At 38.2% G+C, this 21,503-nt stretch overlaps 1 protein-coding gene across 2 annotated transcripts in view; it reads left to right on the top strand.

Moving 5' to 3' along the window:
- The window catches only part of Droj2 (DnaJ heat shock protein family (Hsp40) member A4-like), a 31,574-nt gene extending 21,304 nt beyond the window's left edge, over positions 1-10,270 (top strand). For both annotated transcript variants that reach the window (XM_068357548.1, XM_068357549.1), the window contains exons 6-9: positions 57-211; positions 4,446-4,564; positions 6,559-6,724; positions 9,458-10,270. In XM_068357548.1, the coding sequence (XP_068213649.1) occupies positions 57-211; positions 4,446-4,564; positions 6,559-6,724; positions 9,458-9,608 (591 nt within the window). In that variant the 3' untranslated portion in view covers positions 9,609-10,270. The remainder of the gene's footprint in view (positions 1-56; positions 212-4,445; positions 4,565-6,558; positions 6,725-9,457) is intronic.
- The last annotated feature ends 11,233 nt before the right edge of the window (positions 10,271-21,503 follow it).

The raw sequence follows: 21,503 nt of genomic DNA, 5'->3' as shown, positions 1-21,503 counted from the left end.
TTATATCTGAATGATAATTATTCTCTTGTGTTTCTTATCTATCTAATATTTCACAGGTTGTTAAAGACCGTAAGATTTTAGAAGTTCACGTCGACAAGGGTATGGAGGACGGGCAGAAGATCGTGTTCGCCGGGGAGGGAGACCAGGAGCCCGGACTCGACCCCGGCGACATCATCATCGTTCTCGACGAAAAAGAACACGAAACCTTCAGGTAAGGTTTTAGGTGTGTGTGTGGTTCGTAGCTTCATTTAGGATTTTGCTGTAACTTTTATGCTTTGAGTATATACATGCATAATAGTTTTACGCATATATGTGTATTGTGGTGTTGAAAGTGTGATGGTGCTGAGAGAAGGTTGTGAACTCAGTTGATTGCATCCTGCCTTTGAGTTCACAACCTTCTCTCGGCACCGTCATGTACCAACCGTGTGTCACACAATTGTACATAATTACTTTTGTATATATTATGCTTGTATCTTCGCTCTTCCCTCGCACTAAAAAGAACCAGAATAAACAGTTCTGCGTGTGAAGAAAATGACAATGTTACATAGGTGACACGCAGACATGTTTATTCTGGTTCTTTTTAGTGCGAGGGAAGAGTGAAGATACAAGCATAATACTGTATATACAAAAGGAATTATGTACAATTGTGTGACACACGGTTGGTACAAAAGGTTGGTGCTGTAACAGACGCTGCTTTGTTTAATTTTGCCGTGATCATTCAGTTAGGCAGTTAGTTAAACAATGTTTTGCCAGCGATGGCCAATGTATAAATCACACTTTTCTTCATCTTGACCACCTTCTCATAGATCCTAGCAAGGAAGTCATCTTTTTCTTGCTTTCCTTCATTGTTTTCCCACTTTTTCTGGGCTATCTATCCAGACATCATTGCAACATATATTGAAATGGCTTGTATGGTTTACATATCACCGTAAAGCCTTCTCATAATAACTTATAAAATGAAGGACTTCTTTCTCACTTCAGTCAGTCGTGGTGGTGGGCCTACACGTAGATACACAGGGGATCAGACTGATAGCAAATTGACTAGACTCTATAGCCAATTGATACAAATGCAACGCAAGTTTTGTCCTCTTATTATGTAACGTCCCTTAAATGCGTCACGCAAGAGGTCTTTAGGGCTCAGAGTCCCACCCACACTTTTTTTTTTTTGGTGCAGGAATCTGCCATGTTTCGTGCTTTTGCTCGCATGTGTATACCCACCTTTATGTTTGTCTGGTAACTAAATTTATTATGCCAATCCATTTGTTTGAAGAACTACTGTATTGTGAAGATTATTGTTTAGTGTGTATTAGATGTGGAAATTAGATTAGTTATGTATTAACTTTATGAAGTCTAATTTGTTAAGAATTGGATTCAAAGCATTTCATAGGTGCGTTGAAGGCGAGTGTACTTACCGTATCTTTGTCAGAAGATACTATTCTATATGCTTTAAACTATATTACCACATGGTGTAATGAAGTTCATAAAGTTTTGATCACCTTCAGCATGTATCATCTGGTGCTGTAGTAAAGTACCTTGCCTTCGAGTTAACACTACGGATGGCTGTAAATGGAGTTGGGAAAAAGGTGTGTTGGTTGGGAAACTTGTCGTTTAAGTGATACGGACATAAGAGTCCTTAGCTACTACTATAAGGGTATGACATTTTGAAGCTTCTTCAGCAGACTTTGATTCCTTGGGTAACCATTGGGTGAGTTCTTCCTTGACTCGGCTGCTAAAAGTGAAGAGTATCGACGGGAGGTCCAGTCAATATAGGGCACTGCATCATTAATGTGAATCCTTATAAGAGGACCACTCATGGGCTGTAGTGGTGCTGTTTTTAGATCCTCTTCGGCAACCAGAACATCATTAAATTTTGCTTAAAAAGTCTCTCTCCTCGACAAGGGATGAGGTAGCAGAAAGGGCCAGTTCCTTGCACCTGTTCACACGCTTGACTTCCTCTATCAGCTTGGGGAAGTCGAGAGAGGTGATGGCAAGTTCTATACAGTGGCTGTAAAACAACAATGGTGTCCGAACACCATCCTGAACTTTTATCAGTGCAAAGCAAGACTGCTTGCCTGTAGTAAGAGTAGCCCGCAAGGTGCCTAAAGCAGGTGTCATGGCTGAATGCAGTTAGTGTTATAGTTGTAGGGAATGACGTCGAGCAATTCTTACAGATCTTCAGTAGGCCAAGATGGTGGGGTCCAACATAGGAGACCTGTGTCTGGTAACATGAGAATACAGAACGTAACTTCACATGTAAGGACTCCTGCAGGGTTAGGCTACTATTGAAGGCTTCGATAAGACGACGGCTGTATTTCTTTATGGCCTGTGATTTACTAAAAGATTATTTAGTGGTGTCACTTGAAGGGCAACTCTGTTTGCCTTTTTCTTTATTTGACAGCAATTGTCATAATGCCCCCACACGATTACAAACTCGGCACTTTTGATGCCCTGGCCCAATGACTTCGATAATGAACCGCAGTTGCTTTACATGGCAATGCATGCATCCTTTCTTTAACATCTGTGCGTGTGCGAAGTCTTATTTGTATTTTGCAGTCTATCACCTTTGCAGTTTCATGTTTAAAGCTGCCCACTGAAGCTGAATGAACTTGTTCCATCTGGAATTCTTCCATCTGCTCAAGTAGCTAAATCTCATGATCCCAATGTTCCTCATTTCAATTTCTTATTCTAGATTATATTTTATTTACTTTTTAGAAGATTTAAGAGTTTTTTAATCCCCCAGCGATGTCTCCGCAACCAATTCTTTGGGATCAACTTTTCTCCATACCAGCTTTTTGTCCTTTTTATTACTACCTACATTAAACAATTGCCAAGAAGGTCTGTAATAATGTTATCTCTCTCTCTCTCTCTCTCTCTCTCTCTCTCTCAATTCACCAATGACTTTGGAAAAGTGGATAAAAATTTTTGGTTAACAGAAAATTCTCTCTCTCTCTCAATTCACCAATGACTTTGGAAAAGTGGATAAAATTTTTGGTTAACAGAAAATTCTCTCTCTCTCTCTCTCTCTCTCTCTCTCTCTCTCTCAATTCACCAATGACTTAGGAAAAGTGAATTCAATTTTTGGTTAATAGAAAATTTCTCTCTCTCTCTCTCTCTCTCTCTCTCTCTCTCTCTCTCAAATTCACCAGTGACTTAGGTAAAGTGAATTAAATTTTTGGTTAATAGAAAATTCTCTCTCTCCTCTCTCTCCTCTCTCTCTCTCTCCTCTCATTCACCAGTGACTCAGGAAAAGTGAATTAAATTTTTGGTTAATAGAAAATTCTCTCTCTCTCTCTCTCTCTCTCTCTCACCAATGACTTAGGAAAAGTGAATTAAATTTTTGGTTAATAGAAAATTTCTCTCTCTCTCTCTCTCTCCTCTCTCTCTCTCTCTTTCTCTCTCTCTCTCTCTATTCACCAATGACTTAGGAAAAGTGAATTAACTTTTGGTTAATAGAAAATTCTCTCTCTCTCTCTCTCTCTCTCTCTCTCTCTCTCTCTCTCTCTCAATTCACCAATGACTTAGGAAAAGTGAATTAAATTTTTGGTTAATAGAAAATTCTCTCTCTCTCTCTCTCTCTCTCTCTCTCTCTCTCAATTCACCAATGACTTAGGAAAAGTGAATGAAATTTTTGGTCAATAGAAAATATTTCTCTCTCTCTCTCTCTCTCTCTCTCTCTCTCTACACCAGTGACTTAGGAAAAGTGAATTAAATTTTTGGTTAATAGAAAATTCTCTCTCTCTCTCTCTCTCTCTCTCTCTCTCAATTGAATTAAATTTTTGGTTAATAGAAAATCTTAATACTGAAATTACTCTAATGTACATGTAATTTATAAAACTTATTTATTTGTTTATTTTACTATAGTCAATTTCTTTTAGCGAGGCAGATTTGCACCGACTCGCAGCGGGTGCCCTTTTAGCTCGGAAAAGTTTCCTGATCGCTGATTGGTTGGACGAGATAATTCTAACCAATCAGCGATCAGGAAACTTTTCCGAGCTAAAAGGGCACCGCTGCGAGTCGGTGCAAATATGCATCGACTCGCAACGATGCCCTTTTAGCTCGGAAAAGTTCCCTGATCGCTGATTGGTTGGACGAGGTAATTCCAACCAATCAGCGATCAGGAAACTTTTCCGAGCTAATAGGGCACCGCTGCGAGTCGGTGCAAATATGCATCGACTCGCAACGATGCCCTTTTGGCTCGGAAAAGTTCCCTGATCGCTGATTGGTTGGACGAGATAATTCTAACCAATCAGCGATCAGGAAACTTTTCCAAGCTAAAAGGGCACCGCTGCGAGTCGGTGCAAATCTGCCTCGATAAAAGAAATGGACTATAGGTGTTGATATTACCAATGTCACTAGGTAGTTGGTTAAACCTAGTTGGTTAAATTGGTCAAAGAGATCACCCAGTCTTCAGACTTACGCCAGATTTCATTCCTTCCCCCAAACAGGCGGGTGAACAATGACCTTACGATGCAGATGCACATCGCGTTAGTAGAGGCATTGTGCGGATTCCAGCGACCAATCAAGACCTTAGATGAGAGAACTATCGTGGTTAGTGCTATTCCAGGTACGGTACGAGTTTTCCAGTTTTCGTGCGAGTTGGTTAATGAAAGTCCTGAGTTTGTTTTTTAACCCTTTTACCCCCAGAGGACGTACTGGTACGTTTCACAAAAGCCATCCCTTTACCCCCATGGACGTACCGGTACGTCCTCGCAAAAAGATGCTATAAAATTTTTTTTTTTCATATTTTTGATAATTTTTTTGAGAAAATTCAGGCATTTTCCAAGAGAATGAGACCAACCTGACCTCTCTATGACAAAAATGAAGGAAGTTAGAGCAATTTAAAAAAAATATACTGCAAAATGTGCTGGGGAAAAAAATAACCCTTGGGGGTTAAGGGTTGGAAATTTCCAAAGAGCCTGGGGATAAAAGGGTTATTAAAAGTCCTGAGTTTGTTTTTTAAAGGGTCACTCAATGAGTAATGGTGATGGCATTATTTTGTTTTTCATTTTAACCCTTTTACCCCCAGGCTCTTTTGGAAATTTCCAACCCTTAACCCCCAGGGGTCTTTTTTTTCAAGCAAATTTTGCAGTATATTTTTTCTTGAATTGCTCTAACAGCCTTAATTTTCATCATAGAAAGATCAGGTTGGTCTCATTCTCTTGGAAAATGTCTGAAATTTCTCAAAAAATTATCAAAAATATGACAAAAAAAATGTAAATAGCATTTTTTTGCAAGAACGTACCGGTACGTCCATGGGGGTAAAGGGATGGCTTTTGTGAAACATACCAGTACGTCCTTTGGGGTTTAAAAGGGTTAATAAAAGTCATGAGTTCGTTTTTTAACCCTTTTACCCCCAAAGGACGTACTGGTACGTTTCACAAAACCCATCCCTTTACCCCCATGGACGTACCGGTACGTCCTCGCAAAAAAATGCTATAAAAATTTTTTTTTCATATTTTTGATAATTTTTTGAGAAAATTCAGGCATTTTCCAAGAGAATGAGACCAACCTGACCTCTCTATGACAAACATTAAGGCTGTTAGAGCAATTTAAAAAAAATATACTGCAAAATGTGCTGGGGAAAAAATAACCCCTTGGGGGTTAAGGGTTGGAAAGTTCCAAAGAGCCTGGGTGTTAAAGGGTTAAATGGTCACTCGAGTAATGGTGATGGTATTATTTTGTTTTTCATTTTAATAAATTCTTGTAAAAATTGTTTGCATTTATGTAAACATAAGTTCTTTCTTACATTCCAATTGATATATTTGAAATCCCTATTTTCCTATATGAGTTGGTTAAAGTTTCTAAAAGTCCTGACCTTATTCTTGAAGGAGTCAGTAATGAAGTTTTATTAAAATAGTTTGCTTTTATGTAGTAAATGTAGTTATTATTGTCTTACATTATATTCAAAATAGCGAGAGACTTATGTAAATATCCAATTGCACTAAATTTTATTTATTTTTAGTCTTATAAAAGTAGTTTTCATATATACAAATGTAGATACTTTTAGCCTATATCCATGATATAATCATTTAGATACTAAAATTTCATCTCTTTGTTGATATAAATATCCAATTGCTGCATGTTTTATTTATTTTCATAGTCTTATAAAATATTTATATAAATGTACCTACTTTTAACCCTTTCACCCCCAAAGGACGTACTGGTACGTTTCACAAAAGCCATCCCTTTACCCCCATGGACGTACCGGTACGTCCTTGCTAAAAAATGCTATAAAAAATATTTTTTTTCATATTATTTTTTAATTTTTTGAGAAAATTCAGGCATTTTCCAAGAGAATGAGACCAACCTGACCTCTCTATGACAAAAATTAAGGCTGTTAGAGCAATTTAAAAAAAATATACTGCAAAATGTGCTGGGAAAAAATTTTTGGAAATTTCCAAATAGCCTGGGGGTAAAAGGGTTAACTTATATTCTTGCTTCTATTCCAATCATTTAGATACTAAAATTTCATCTGTTTGTTGATATAAATATCCAATAGGTGTTAGTTCAAAGTAAAAAACATATGACTGAATATTGACTCGAACTTCCCACTAACAGGCGAAGTTATCAAGAACTCCGACGTGAAATGCGTCATGGGGGAGGGTATGCCAACTTACAAAAGTCCCTTCGAAAAGGGTCGTCTTCTAATTCAGTTCATGGTGGACTTCCCCCCGCACATTAATAGCGAACGTATATCTAAGTTGGAGAAGATCCTCCCGGCAAGGTGAGTAGACGTGGACTGTGTTCGGTTGTTTTACGTATTTAGGGTTTTTTTTTTTTTTTTTTACTCGTCACAATGTTACACTGCTTTTTTCAACATTTTAGGTTTTGTATTCACTTGTACGATTTAATATTTATTATTATTGTTATTGTTATCATTATTATTACTACTACTACTACTACTACTACTACTACTACTACTATTATAATATAATAGCTAATCTATATCCATAGTTGGAAAGCAGAATGCTATAAGCCCAAAGAATCCAACCGAGAAACATAACCCTGTGAGGAAAGGAAATAAAGGAATAAAGTATAGGAGAAGTACAGTAATGAACAACATATTTTAAGAACTGTAACATTAAAGTAGATCATTCATAAATAAACTATAAAATACTTATTTTAGCCTGTTCAATATAAAGACCTATTGTTCATACTGATTACACAATTGTAATACTTGAATTCCATCCTTGTTATTAGAAGGAACTTTATTGATTAGAATTCAAAATGTCCTGTTGATCTCTGTTTATTTGGAGAAAGGAGGAGGAGCTAATGAATAGACCTATCAAAAATACTGGCAAGGGTTTGTTAATATTGGGTAACTCATGAAGGTCTCGTCTCTCTCATGCATGTTATCCACTTAATGCTCGTTTTTCCTTCTCCTACACATACACAGAATAGTCTGGCCTATTCTTTACACATCCTCCACTTTCCTCATACACCTGACAACACATACATACATACATATACCAAGGCACTTCCCCCAATTTTGGGGGGTAGCCGACATCAACAAATGAAACAAAAACAAAAAAGGGGACCTCTACTCTCTACGTTCCTCCCAGCCTAACAAGGGACTCGACCGAGTTCAGCTGGTACTGCTAGGGTTCCACAGCCCACCCTCCCACATTATCCACCACAGATGAAGCTTGATAATGCTGAATCCCCTACAGCTGCTACCTCCGCGGTCATCTAAGGCACCGGAGGAAGCAGCAGGGCCTACCGGAACTGCGTCACAATCGCTCGCCATTCATTCCTATTTCTAGCACGCTCTCTTGCCTCTCTCACATCTATCCTCCTATCACCCAGAGCTTCCTTCACTCCATCCATCCACCCAAACCTTGGCCTTCCTCTTGTACTTCTCCCATCAACACTTAGATAATAAAAAAAATCTTCTTGTGGTTAACTACCACTATGTAATTCTTCAGTGGCTACTTTCCTTTTGGTAAGGGTAGATGACACTTTGGTTACAGTAAGCAGCTCTTTTAGGAGGGCGCTCCAAAATCAAACCATTGTTCTCTAGTTTGGGGTAGTGCCGTAGCTTCTGTACCGTGGCCTTCCACTGTCTTGGGTTAGAGTTAGCTTGTTAAGTGGGTATTCTCAGACACACTATTTAATCAGTTTCCTTATTTCCTTTCCTCATTGGGCTATTTTCCCTGTTGGAGCCCTTGGACTTAGAACACCCTGCTTTTCAAAATAGGTCAGCTTAGCAAAAAGCATCCTACTTTTCCTAATAGACTTGTAGCTTAGCAAAAGCATCCTGCTTTTCCAAATAGGGTCGTAGCTTAGCAAAAGCATCCTGCTTTTCCAAATAGGGTCGTAGCTTAGCAAAAGCATCCTGCTTTTCCAAATAGGGTTGTAGCTTAGCAAAAGCATCCTGCTTTTCCAAATAGGGTTGTAACTTAACGAAAGCATCTTGCTTTTCGAAATATGGACATACGTTAGCAAAAGCATCCTGCTTTTCCTAATAGACTTGTAAATAGGGTTGTAACTTAGCAAAAGCATCCTTCTTTTCTAAATAGGGTCATAGCTTAGCAAAAGCATCCTGCTTTTCGAAATAGGGTCGTAGCTTAGCAAAAGCATCCTGCTTTTCGAAATAGGGTCGTAGCTTAGCAAAAGCATCCTGCTTTTCCAAATAGGGTCGTAGCTTAGCAAAAGCATCCTGCTTTTCCAAATAGGGTCGTAGCTTAGCAAAAGCATCCTGCTTTTCCAAATAGGGTCGTAGCTTAGCAAAAGCATCCTGCTTTTCCAAATAGGGTCGTAGCTTAGCAAAAGCATCCTGCTTTTCCAAATAGGGTTGTAGCTTAGCAAAAGCATCCTGCTTTTCCAAATAGGGTTGTAACTTAGCGAAAGCATCTTGCTTTTCGAAATATGGACGTACGTTAGCAAAAGCATCCTGCTTTTCCTAATAGACTTGTAAATAGGGTTGTAACTTAGCAAAAGCATCCTTCTTTTCTAAATAGGGTCATAGCTTAGCAAAAGCATCCTGCTTTTCGAAATAGGGTCGTAGCTTAGCAAAAGCATCCTGCTTTTCGAAATAGGGTCGTAGCTTAGCAAAAGCATCCTGCTTTTCCAAATAGGGTCGTAGCTTAGCAAAAGCATCCTGCTTTTCCAAATAGGGTCATAGCTTAGCAAAAGCATCCTGCTTTTCCAAATAGGGTCGTAGCTTAGCAAAAGCATCCTGCTTTTCCAAATAGGGTCATAGCTTAGCAAAAGCATCCTGCTTTTCCAAATAGGGTCGTAGCTTAGCAAAAGCATCCTGCTTTTCCAAATAGGGTCATAGCTTAGCAAAAGCATCCTGCTTTTCCAAATAGGGTCGTAGCTTAGCAAAAAGCATCTTACTTTTCTAAATAGGGTCGTAGCTTAGCAAAAGCATCCTTCTTTTCCAAATAGGGTCGTAGTTTAGCAAGTAATAATGATAATAGAATTTACAAAATTTTGATATATATTTTCCCCCCAGGCCTGAAATAATAATCCCCGACGACAGCGAAGAATGCAACCTGGTAGAAATCGAAAGGACGAACAGAAACAGACGCCAAAACCATTCCATCTACGACGAAGACGACGACGACCAGGATCAGCGGCAACATTTGCAGTGTCAGACCAGCTAGATATGATATTCCCAAACGTTAGATTTTTCCCTAAACGTTAAAATTTTCGTCCTGAAGGGGAAAAAAAAAAAAGCTGGGCTTCGGTCGGAGAGAGTGACTAATAGGTTAGTTTTGCATAAATTGACATACAGTAGTCAAAGAAAATACAAAAAAGTAAATTAGCTTCTATAATGGGTCATACATGTAAACTGTAGATACAGAAGTATTAAAGAAACTCTTTGCCAGTCATTTTTGAGTGTACATTATGAAAAGAAATTCTCTGCCTAATGTGTTTAGAAAACCTCTTTTGTTTTCATTTTCGAGTTTTGTACAGATGAACGGGACTTGCTCTTGGGAAACTAGCTTTCCTTCTGTTGATTTTTTATTCCCTTGGTTTGAGTAACTATGAATTCAGCCGAGTCTCAGTGAAGCCCCAGGCATCTCATTTTTGTTTACGTTAGCGTGCACCGGACGGCGGTCCTCCGCCCCGTGCACGCGGCAAGTCGATGGGTTCCGCGAGTTGCGCGTTACACCGAAGCCTCGTGATCCGAAAAGGCCTCCGTGTACTGCGCAATAGTTTCCGCAGGTTCTGCGTTTATCTCAGTAAGAAAACCGTGTCTGTAAGTTATGTGAAGTGTTGAATATTAATGTATTATCCAATAAATAAGAACTTTATCATTCAAGTTTTCTATTATTTGCTTTTGTGCTCGTTTCATCCTCGCACTGGGGGAACCCCCTTTTCGTTATTACGTGTGGACTGGAGCCGTCCTCCCCTGGGGGACGACGCGCCAAGATGTACAGTATGTTTACGAACACGTGCACGGTGTATTGTTTGTTTAGAGTACTACTTATGCCTTGTATTTAGACATATGATTATATACAATTAAGAGGCCAGGGTTCTTTTTTTTTTTGTTGGGAGAAAAGATGTCTACCTAATTGCTATTGATTGGGAATCCTCTCCTATTCGTGCTTCTCCTTGGCACATTTCACGATAAGTCTTGAGTTGCCGTTGATATAATAAAAGATGTTCAGCCTCCAAAGTTTTATCATTTTTTTAGACTTCTGAGGAGTGCCTTCGGAACCCTCATGAGCATCCCCGCAAAATTTCATAGATAGGACACTTTACCGGCCTGGTATCGGCCTGTGGTTAGGTTCAGTTATGGAGATACCAGTGCGAGTATCGCACTTTTCGCCTGCTGAATGCACGGTGGAATTAAGATGGGATATCTGACTTGTAATGAACAAAATTTTTATCATTTAACCCTTTTACCCCCAAAGGACGTACTGGTACGTTTCAAAAAAGCCATCCCTTTACCCACATGGACGTACCGGTACGTCCTTGTAAAAAAATGTTATTTAAATTTTTTTTTGCATTTTTTTGATAATTTTTTGAGAAAATTCAGGCATTTTCCAAGAGAATGAGACCAACCTGACCTCTCTATGTCAAAAATTAAGGCTGTTAGAGCAATTTAAAAAAAATATATACTGCAAAATGTGCTGGGAAAAAAATAACCCCTTGGGGGTTAAGGGTTGGAAATTTCCAAATAGCCTGGGGGTAAAAGGGTTAATATGGATATTTTAAAATATTAGACAAATGACATTGGATATTCATTCTTGTACTGTTACAAGTGATTCCAAATTGTTTTTTTTCCCAATTATTGGCAGCCTTTTATATATAATGTAGTTTTGTAGATACCACTGTTCATACACTAGATTTGATAACAGAAGCAGTCGGATAGCCTTTACTACTGTAGGGTTTAACTTGTCAATATTGAAACTATCATTTGTATCATCATCAGTAATCCACTTGTAACTTAAAAGAAGCCCAGGTTTAATTAACCGTTTAGCTTGGCATATTTAGGCGAATGTCTTGTAAAGTGTCCATCCATCCATCCATCCATATACCAAGGCACTTCCCCCAATTTTGGGGGGTAGCCGACATCAACAAGAAACAAAACAAAAAAGGGGACCTCTACTCTCTACGTTCCACCCAGCCTAACAAGGGACTCAACCGAGTTCAGCTGGTACTGCTAGGGTGCCACAGCCCACCCTCCCCCGTTATCCACCACAAATGTAGATAATTTTGATTGCTACTAAAGCATGCTTTTATGGAAATTCCAATGCATCCACGCTTGAAAGTTAAAAAGGCATTATTATGTTAACTTTTGTCCTGTCACTTCGAACTTTCCAAATCATATGCTGTTGTTACTTGCTAAGATACAACCCTAGTTGGAAAAGCAGGGTGCTCTAAGTCCAAGGACTCCAGTAGGAAAAGTAGCCCAATGAGGAGGGTAAACAAACCACATGCGAAGTAATACATACATACATATACCAAGGCACTTCCCCCAATTTTGGGGGGGTAGCCGACATCAACAAAAGAAACAAAAACAAAAAAGGGGACCTCTACTCTCTATGTTCCTCCCAGCCTAACAAGGGACTCAACCCGAGTTCAGCTGGTACTGCTAGGGTGTCACAACCCACCCGCCCCCGTTATCCACCACAAATATAGATCATTTTAATTGCTACTAAAGCATGCTTTTATGGAAATTCTAATGCATCCACACTTGAAAGCTACAAAGGCATTATAAACTTTTGTCCTGTCACTTCAAACTATCCAAATTATATGCTGTTGTTACTTGCTAAGCTACAACCCTAGTTGGAAAAGCAGGATGCTCTAAGTCCAAGGACTCCAGTAGGAAAAGTAGCCCAATGAGGAGGGAAAACAAACAAATGAGAAGTAATTATTAAAGAATATAGAATAAAGATCAGTAACAATGTTAAACTAGATATGTCTATTATATATAAACTCTGAAGACTGACTCATGTCAGTGTGTTCAACTTAAGATGCAACCACGAACTTCTTAGGTTCCGGTTCAACTGCTTTATTAAGATCATTCCACAGTCTAATCATAGCTGGATTAAAACTTTTAGAATACTATAGAGTATTGTGCTTTATTACTTTTTCGAAAGATTCTCCTCCACTTCATGTTTGGTTCGTTGTCTGAAATCAAGAGAACTTTTGACATGAAAGAGAAATTTTTAGGCTTTTATCCATTTTTAGTTTTGTTATTGTAGTAGATGTTTGCGGTGAATACGATGTGGGCCAAGTGTGTGTGCGTGGCCGTTGCAAAGCCACGACCACCCAAAACAATATACCCAGCTACTGGCATTCTGTCGTTTCCTCCACCCTTCATCTTTTCATAGATAGGAGGCTGATCTAACGACAGAACCCAATACTCGGACACGAGTGGGCGCCGACGACAACGAGATGTTTGCTACATTTGTTAATTTATGACCATGATAACCCTTTTACCCCCAGACTATTTGGAACTTTCCAACCTTAAACCCCGAGGCATTTTTTTTTTCAAGCACATTTTGCAATATATATTTTTTTAAATTGCTCTAACAGTCTTAATTTTCATCATAGAGAGGTCAGGTTTGTCTCATTCTTTTGGAAAATGCCTGAAGTTTCTCATAAAGTTATCAAAAATATGCAAAAAAAATGTAAATAGCAGTTTTTTGCAAGGACATACCAGTACGTGCATGGGGGTAAAGGGATGAGTTTTGTGAAACGTACCAGTAGGTCCATGGGGGTAAAGGGATGAGTTTTGTGAAACGTACCAGTAGGTCCATGTGGGTAAAGGGATGAGTTTTGTGAAACGTACCAGTACGTCCATGGGGGTAAAGGGATGAGTTTTGTGAAACGTACCAGTACCTCCATGGGGGTAACGGGATGAGTTTTGTGAATCGTACCAGTACGTCCATTGGGGGTAAAAGGGTTAAGAACCTTGGGATAAATAAAGGTGGTAGTTTCAGCATTGTTTAAAAGAGTAGTTGTTGAAAGGAAGGACATTGTGATATGACACTGAGTATGATTTTAAAGTACAAGAGGTGTCCATATCATCGTGAAAATTTTCACATGTGAATTTGTCAACCGCGTATGGAGTTGAGTGGCCTGCGATTGGATATACATACTCTGCTGGCGGATTATTATGGAAGTTAATGGCTAACTGTAACCCTAGTTGGAAAAGCAGGATGCTATAAGCCTAGGGGCTCCAACAAGGAAAATATCCCAGTGAGGAAAGGAAAACGAGGAAAAATTAAATATTTTAAGAACAGTAACATTAAAATATGGAGTGAAAGGTTATTACTATTTTTCTATTATCACTTTTATTACTAGCTAAGCTACAACCCTAGTTGGAAAAGCAGGATGCTATAAGCCTAGGGGCTCCAACAAGGAAAATATCCCAGTGAGGAAAGGAAAACTAGGAAAAATGAGATATTTTAAAAATAGTGACATTAAAATATGGAGTGAAAGGTTATCATTACTATTTTTCTATTATCACTTTTATTACTAGCTAAGCTACAACCCTAGTTGGAAAAGCAGGTTCCTAAGGGCTCCAACAGGGAGAAATAACCCAGGGAGGAAAGGAGCTAAATTAAATATATGAAGTAACAAACTATGAATATGAAATGTATTTGTATTTCAAAAGGTGACCGTATGAGGATATTTCCTCAGTTATTCAAATAGTAAAGAAATGCTGAATTTATAAGTGTTCTCCAGAAGTCAAGACAAAGTTTCTAACATTTCTAATGATGTATTGTCATAACATTCAAAAGCCAACTTATATTTTATATTGCTAATGGAAATGAATGTGTCTTAGTGGCCAGGCTTCAGCCTCTAGTCCTTCAATCTCCGATAGTAGAACTTTTCTTTCGCCTCGAGTACTTGCTTATGCAAAGCCAGTATGAAAAAGAGTAGATCATCGAAAGGTGGATGGTGTTGGTTGTAGTACATACATACACCAAGGCACTTCCCCCAATTTTGGGGGGTAGCCGACATCAACAAATGAAACAAAAACAAAAAAGGGGACCTCTACTCTCCAAGTTCCTCCCAGCCTAACAAGGGACTCAACTGAATTCAGCTGGTACTGCTAGGGTGCCACAGCCCACCCTCCCCCGTTATCCACCACAGATGAAGCTTCATAATGCTGAATCCCTTACTGCTGCTACCTCCGCGGTCATCTAAGGCATCGGAGGAAGCAGCAGGGCCTACCGGAACTGCGTCACAATCGCTCGCCATTCATTCCTATTTCTAGCACGCTCTCTTGCCCCTCTCACATGTTGGGTGTATGTGATTGCTTTAAGTTAAGTTCTTGAACCTTAACAGGTTTCATTGGCCATTGAGAATTTTTGAGGGGAGCACAAATACAACTGCTAAGTATTCAACGTCTTTTGCTGCGCCAGTTATTTCTTAGGCAAGAGAAAGGTCTTTGTCAGAGAACTGGTATGTACGAAAGAATGGTCTTCTGAAAAGTATGTAGAGAGCTACAGACAACCGTCTTGTTACATCAACGGTTCAAGTAATGCCGATATCCATAGACTTACGAGAATTGGCATGGGAAAGGTTAGGTAGCTAATTCCAGTAGCTTGGTAATAATTATTTACTTTACAGTACTTTTACTTTAAGGGCTGCTCTTCTGTTCCCGTACAGCAGGGGAACCCTACTCTCTACAGTACCTCCAGGGGGCTCATTTAAGATTTCACAATGCGTATTGCTCGCCTACTGTTAGATCGTCACTATCGAAGCACTTGCTGAATAAGAAAGTTTTCAGTTTCTTCTTGAAAGCCATATCTATATTTGAATGTCTAGTGGGAACTTATTGTATAGCCTCGGGGCCGCATATTTAAAGGCTCTAGATCCTAGAGTAGACATATATCTAGGTTCGAATAATTTGAAACCGTCTGTATCTATTCTCTTGTCAGGACGATTTGTTGGCTGCACATGTAGCAATTCTCTTAGATATTTTGGACGACTGGTTCTGATAACTTGGTGGGTTATTGTACATATTTTAAACTATTTTTGCTTTCATTGTCAGCCATTGTAGATCAGTTAGTATAGGTGTGGTGCTTTCTCTAGGTGGGACACCTTTTATCAATCTTTCTCCTCTGTATTATGTTTTTTAATTTCTTGAGTTGTACTTTAGGTAAATTGTAGTGGGTGTACATACATACATACATATACCAAGGCACTTCCCCCAATTTTTGGGGGTAGCCGACATCAACAAATGAAACAAAAACAAAAAAGGGACCTCTACTCTCTACGTTCCTCCCAGCCTAACAAGGGACTCGACTGAGTTCAGCTGGTACTGCTAGGGTGCCACAGCCCACCCTCCCACATTATCCACCACAGATGAAGATTCATAATGCTGAATCCCCTACTGCTGCTACCTCCGTGGTCATCTAAGGCACTGGAGGAAGCAGCAGGTCCTACCGGAACTGCGTCACAGTGAAAATACAATTGAAAAATAAAGAATATTCCAAACTATATTCTTTTCACAAACATTTCAAATGTAGTCCAATTTGTTAATCAAAAGACACTCGAACATTTTAAACTTTGATGATGAATCTTTTTAATCTGTTAAGGTAGAGAGATAAAATGTAGCCGCGATTCACGTATGCTTATTGCTTATGTACTTGGCAATGTGTTTTGCAGTATATATGTAAAAGAATATTCTGTAACAGGTAGATGAGAGATTAATGATTTTAAAGTGAAAAATAAAAACATTGTTGGGAAGATGACAAAACAACAAGGGTTATGAGTATGAGAATGATAAAGAAAAGAGCGGAATATCTTGCTCTTGATTTTGTCATAATATTACAGGTTCCTCCTCCTCTTAAGTGCAGAGGACTAATGAATACCCAACCTAGGCAAGCAAGTACCAAATCCGTATTTAAAAGAATAAGATGCTAAATCCTGCAGAACTTGCAAATACTCTATATGCAATTATTATTCTTATTATTACCACCCTAGCAGTACCAGCTGAACTCTGTTGAGTCCCTTGTTAGGCTGGGAGGAACGTAGAGAGTAGAGGTCCCCTTTTTGTTTTTGTTTCTTTGTTGTTGTCGGCTACCCCCCAAAATTGGGGGAAGTGCCTGGGTATATGTATGTACCATCTAAAGCGAGGGACAAATGCAAGGTCGGCAGATATTGTAACCAATTTTGTGGTATGGGTAACGATCACTATTGTAGGTTAAGTCAGACGAAGAAACTACGGGAAAACCATCGAAGTGCCCGATCCCACTGTTGAGGCATTGGATGGACTCCTGACTAGCGACCACGTTGCCCGAATCTCCCCTCTGCCATGCGTCTGGCTCAAGTCCAAGTCGTACTCTCGTCTGTCTGTTCCTAGGGCCTACCTTAATCCCTGTCCACACAATCGAGCATGCCCGATGGGCAAACAGTGATACCAGACCTCGGTAGGTAGTGAGAATGAGGGTTGATAACGTCAGAAGCGGTAAAACTTCAGGCAGAGATCTGGCTACAAATAGTGTTGCCAGATCCCTGCTGTGGTTTTCCTGCTTCTGACGTCATCAACCTCATTCTCACTACCTACTGTGGTCTGGTATCACTGTTTGTTCGTCGGGCATGCTTGATGGTGTGGACAGGGCTTTAGACAGTCTGATCTGGTAACACTGGGCTTTAAACTTTTAAGATAGTTACCTTAGTTTTAGGTAATTTGCATGGTTTCAAGGTGATTTTTAAATTAAAGATCTTTGTAAGGTTATTACGGTTTCATTAGCATCAAATTCAAGGAAGTTAGAAAAGTTTTAAGGTTATCTAGGGTAAAAAGCAGCAGCATCTAAGGTTATGGCTACATGCTCAAGTTTAAACTCTGGTTAACACTCAAACTGAGGGAATCATAGTGGCCAGCCTGCATTTATCCCTCTGTGGAAGGGGCTTTAAGCTACAACCCTAGTTGGAAAAACGGGTTGCTATAAGCCCAAGGGCTCCAGCAAGGGGAAAAAGCCTAGCGAGGAAAGGAAGTAAAGAAATGAATAAACTACAAGAGAAGTAATGAATAATTGATATAAAATATTTCAAGAACAGTAATATTGATATACATCTACCATACATAAACTAAATTTATAGAGACTTGCATCAAGGTGTTCAACGTACAAGCGTCTGCTGTAAGTTTGAACTTTTGAAGTTCCACCGATTCAATTGCGTGATTAGGAAAATCGCTATGCAGTTGTCCCAAAGGAACCCTAGTTTAGGACTAACTAATATTTTTTTAATGAATCGAACATACATACATACATATACCAAGGCAATTTTGGGGGGGTAGCCGACATCAACAAATTAAACAAAAACAAAAAAAAGGGGTGGGGACCTCTACTCTCTACGTTCCTCCCAGCCTGACAAGGGACTCAACTGAGTTTAGCTGGTACTGCTAGGGTGCCACAGCCCACCCTCCCACATTATCCACCATAACTTTATTTAATGAATTAGTTTTCAAGACATTTGAAAACGGCCCACCACAATTTTTCTATAATAAAGTTTTCATTCCACAAATTATAATTTATATTGAAATACTGTATGTTGGATCCTGACGCAGGTACGCATTAAGGAAAATGAACATTCTGATAACTTTGAAGTTTTCAGTCCACTAATTGTACAAATCTAATGTTGAAATATATTGGATCTCTACACAGGTAAGCATTACTGTAAGGGAAATTAATATTCTAGCTTCCTGGCTAGTACAGTGGTAACGTGTTCGCCTCGCATTCGCATGACAGCAGATTGATCCCAGCCCTGGACTGTGAGTTAAACTGTTTACCGAAGAGACCACTTTAACGTGTTTGCCTCGCATTCGCATGACAGCAGATCGATCCTAGCCTTGGACTGTGAGTTAAACTGTTTACTGGGGAGACCACTTTAACGTGTATGCCTCACATTCGCATGACGGCAGATCGATCCCAGCCCTGGACTGTGAGTTAAACCGTTTACTGAAGAGACCACTTTAACGTGTTTGCCTCGCATTCGCATGACAGCAGATCGATCCCAGCCCTGGACTGTTGAGTTAAACTGTTTACTGGGGAGATCACTGTTTTGGTTTGGCACCACAGTGGGAGGTTGGGCTAGGCCAGCTAACCTTCTGGTAAGCTTCTATTCTGATGAAACAAACAAACTTTAACCTTTAAAGTTGCCGAAACTTCAATAAGCAAGAATAAGATCAATGTTCCTGTTTCGTTTAGGTAAATTAATTTTTGTAAAGCTTAAGGTAGGTTTAAAGAATAGCAATGAACCGTTGGTTAAATATTGGTGTTCATTAAAACAAATTTCAGGTAACGTTATCCACTCTGCGAATCTGTGGCGATCGTTGGTTGGACTTTTTAACATGCCCACATAACTAAATCCAAAAATACAGAACAATGTTTCATTTTTATTCTGATTTCAACCCACAATATATATTTGTTCCAAGACGGAGTACTTACCTCGAACTACTTTCTTAGGAGTATCTGGGAGACTCCTCCCAACCGACCAGAATTTTATGTAGTTTACCCTATTCCCGTTTTCTATGGGGTCAACCTCAGGCGGAGTGATACGCGCCATGAGGCGACCCAGGATCGGAGAGCATGCTTGCTTAGGTCGTGCTCCTCGGTAAGTTTCTGGTCGCGACGTGATTACCAAATCCTTATAAAGTTACCAAAATTTACGTTTTCAATTTATCCTGTTATTAAATTTGATTAGGAATGCAAACTATTAGATCTGGCTGAGCTATTTATTATTATTATTATTATTATTACTAGGTAAGCTACAATTCTAGTTGGAAAAGCAAGATGCCAAAAGCCTATGGGCTCCAACAGGGAAAAACAGCCCAGTGAGGAAAGGAAATAAGGAAACGAGTACACACACACACACACACACATATATATATATATATATATATATATATATATATATATATATATATATATTTATAGTCTTTGTCAATATAAAGACTAACAACACTGAAATAAATCTTTAGTAGGTCTAACTCTTTCTAACACCCTTTATCCTATCTGCACCCACCTTTTTGCCTTCTAATTTCTATTTTTTCCCTGTAATCATATATATATATATATATATATATATATATATATATATATATATATATATATATATATATATATATATATATATAGAGAGAGAGAGAGAGAGAGAGAGAGAGAGAGAGAGAGAGAGAGAGAGAGAGAGAGAGAGATTTAACTTTTAATTCATAGCGCCCAGTTCCACCCAAATCTAAGTTATTATTATTATTATTATTATTATCATTATTACTATTAGCTAAGCTACAACCCTAGTAGGAAAAGTAAGATGCTATAAGCCCAAGGGCTCCAACAAGGAAAAATAGCCCAGCGAGGAAAGGAAACAAGGAAATAAATAAACGAAATAAACTGAAATAACACCAGTCTGTCTATATAATTTAATTTAAATAATTAAATAAAACAAAGTTAATTAGAGGAAAAGGAAACTATTATTATTATTATTATTACTATCCAAGCTACAACCCTAATTGGAAAAGCAAGATGCTATAAGCCCATGGGCCCCAACAGGGAAAAATAGCCCAGTGAGGAAAGGAAATAAGGAAATAAATAAATGAAGGGAACAAATTAACAATAAATCATTCTAAATAAGGCAACAACGTCAAAACAGATATGTCATATTTAAACTATTAACAACGTCAAAACCAAATATGTCATATATAAACTATAAAAGGTTATCTATAATTTTGAAATATTGATTATATAAATTTTCAAAATCTGAAATCTATATATTTCATATATTTTTTTTATAATTATAATTTGACAACTGAAAGAGAACATGGTATAAATTATAAATAAAATTAAGGGAAATATATATATAGATGACAATGCAGAAATATTGAATAAAAATATGGGAAATATATATAAATATATAGATATTTCTTCCATTTTTTATCATAGATAATATAAAAATCAATTGGAGTTTTTTTTTTTTTTTTTTTGCTTCGTCCATTTTGGTGTCATTCACCCCAACGAACTCTTCCCGCGAAAGCTACAGTAAATTATCAAAATTCCTTTATTATAATAAAATAATTATATAATTAAAGTATTTTCCTCTTTATATATAATTAATAAGAAACTTCTAGAAAAAGGCAACTCCCCTAACGTCATTGGGACGTCATGGGTAGGGTTGCCAGGTATTGCAAATGAGAAAAGGTCAATTTCTAATCAACAGAGGCTTTAAAAGGTCAACCCATTAATAGAAAAAGGTCAAAAATATAGTATTTAAGGGCCGGCTTTTTTCATATTACTAAAGGCCAACCTATTTAAATACAAAAGGTCAAATTTGAGTTTTTTTTGGCCGGAAAAAAGGCCAAACTGGCAACCCATGACTCATGGGACGTCATTGTCAAACCTGTACTCAAAAGATATACGGTACCGCGGTATTTTCAAATCGCCATGAAAGATCTAACGAATACCGTTATTCATTTACATTGTATAAAATCGTATTTATTAAAATAAACTATAAATATTAAAATTAATATGCTTTTAATTCGTAATATTATCGAATATACTCAAATAACGCAAACTTAAATGAGTAATTTGTATGGACGCTGACGCCATGTTCTCTACAGCCAGTTGATGACGTCACAGACAGTTGATGACGTCACGAGCCGAGACCCAACGAATGACCTAATGAATGACATTATTCATTTACATTGTATAAAGTCATATTTATTAAAATAAACTATAAATATAAAAAATAATATGCTTTTAATTCGTAATATTATCGAATAAACTCAAATAACACAAATGTGAAAGATTAATTTGTATGTACGCTGCCGCCATGTTCTCTACAGCCAGTTGATGACGTCACAGCCAGTTGATGACGTCATAGGCCGATACCCAACGAATGACCTAATGAATACCATTATTAATTTACATTGTATAAAATCGTATTTATTAAAATAAACTATAAATATTAAAATTAATATGCTTTTAATTCGTAATATTATCGAATATACTCAAATAACGCAAACTTAAATGAGTAATTTGTATGTATGCTGGCGCCATGTTCGCCACCGACAGTTGATGACGTCACGGGCC

The sequence above is a fragment of the Palaemon carinicauda genome, chromosome 34 (genome assembly GCF_036898095.1).
Source record: "Palaemon carinicauda isolate YSFRI2023 chromosome 34, ASM3689809v2, whole genome shotgun sequence".
Classification (NCBI taxonomy): domain Eukaryota; kingdom Metazoa; phylum Arthropoda; class Malacostraca; order Decapoda; family Palaemonidae; genus Palaemon; species Palaemon carinicauda.
Note: the sequence above shows the minus strand (reverse complement) of the source record. Positions and strands in the feature narration are given on the sequence as shown.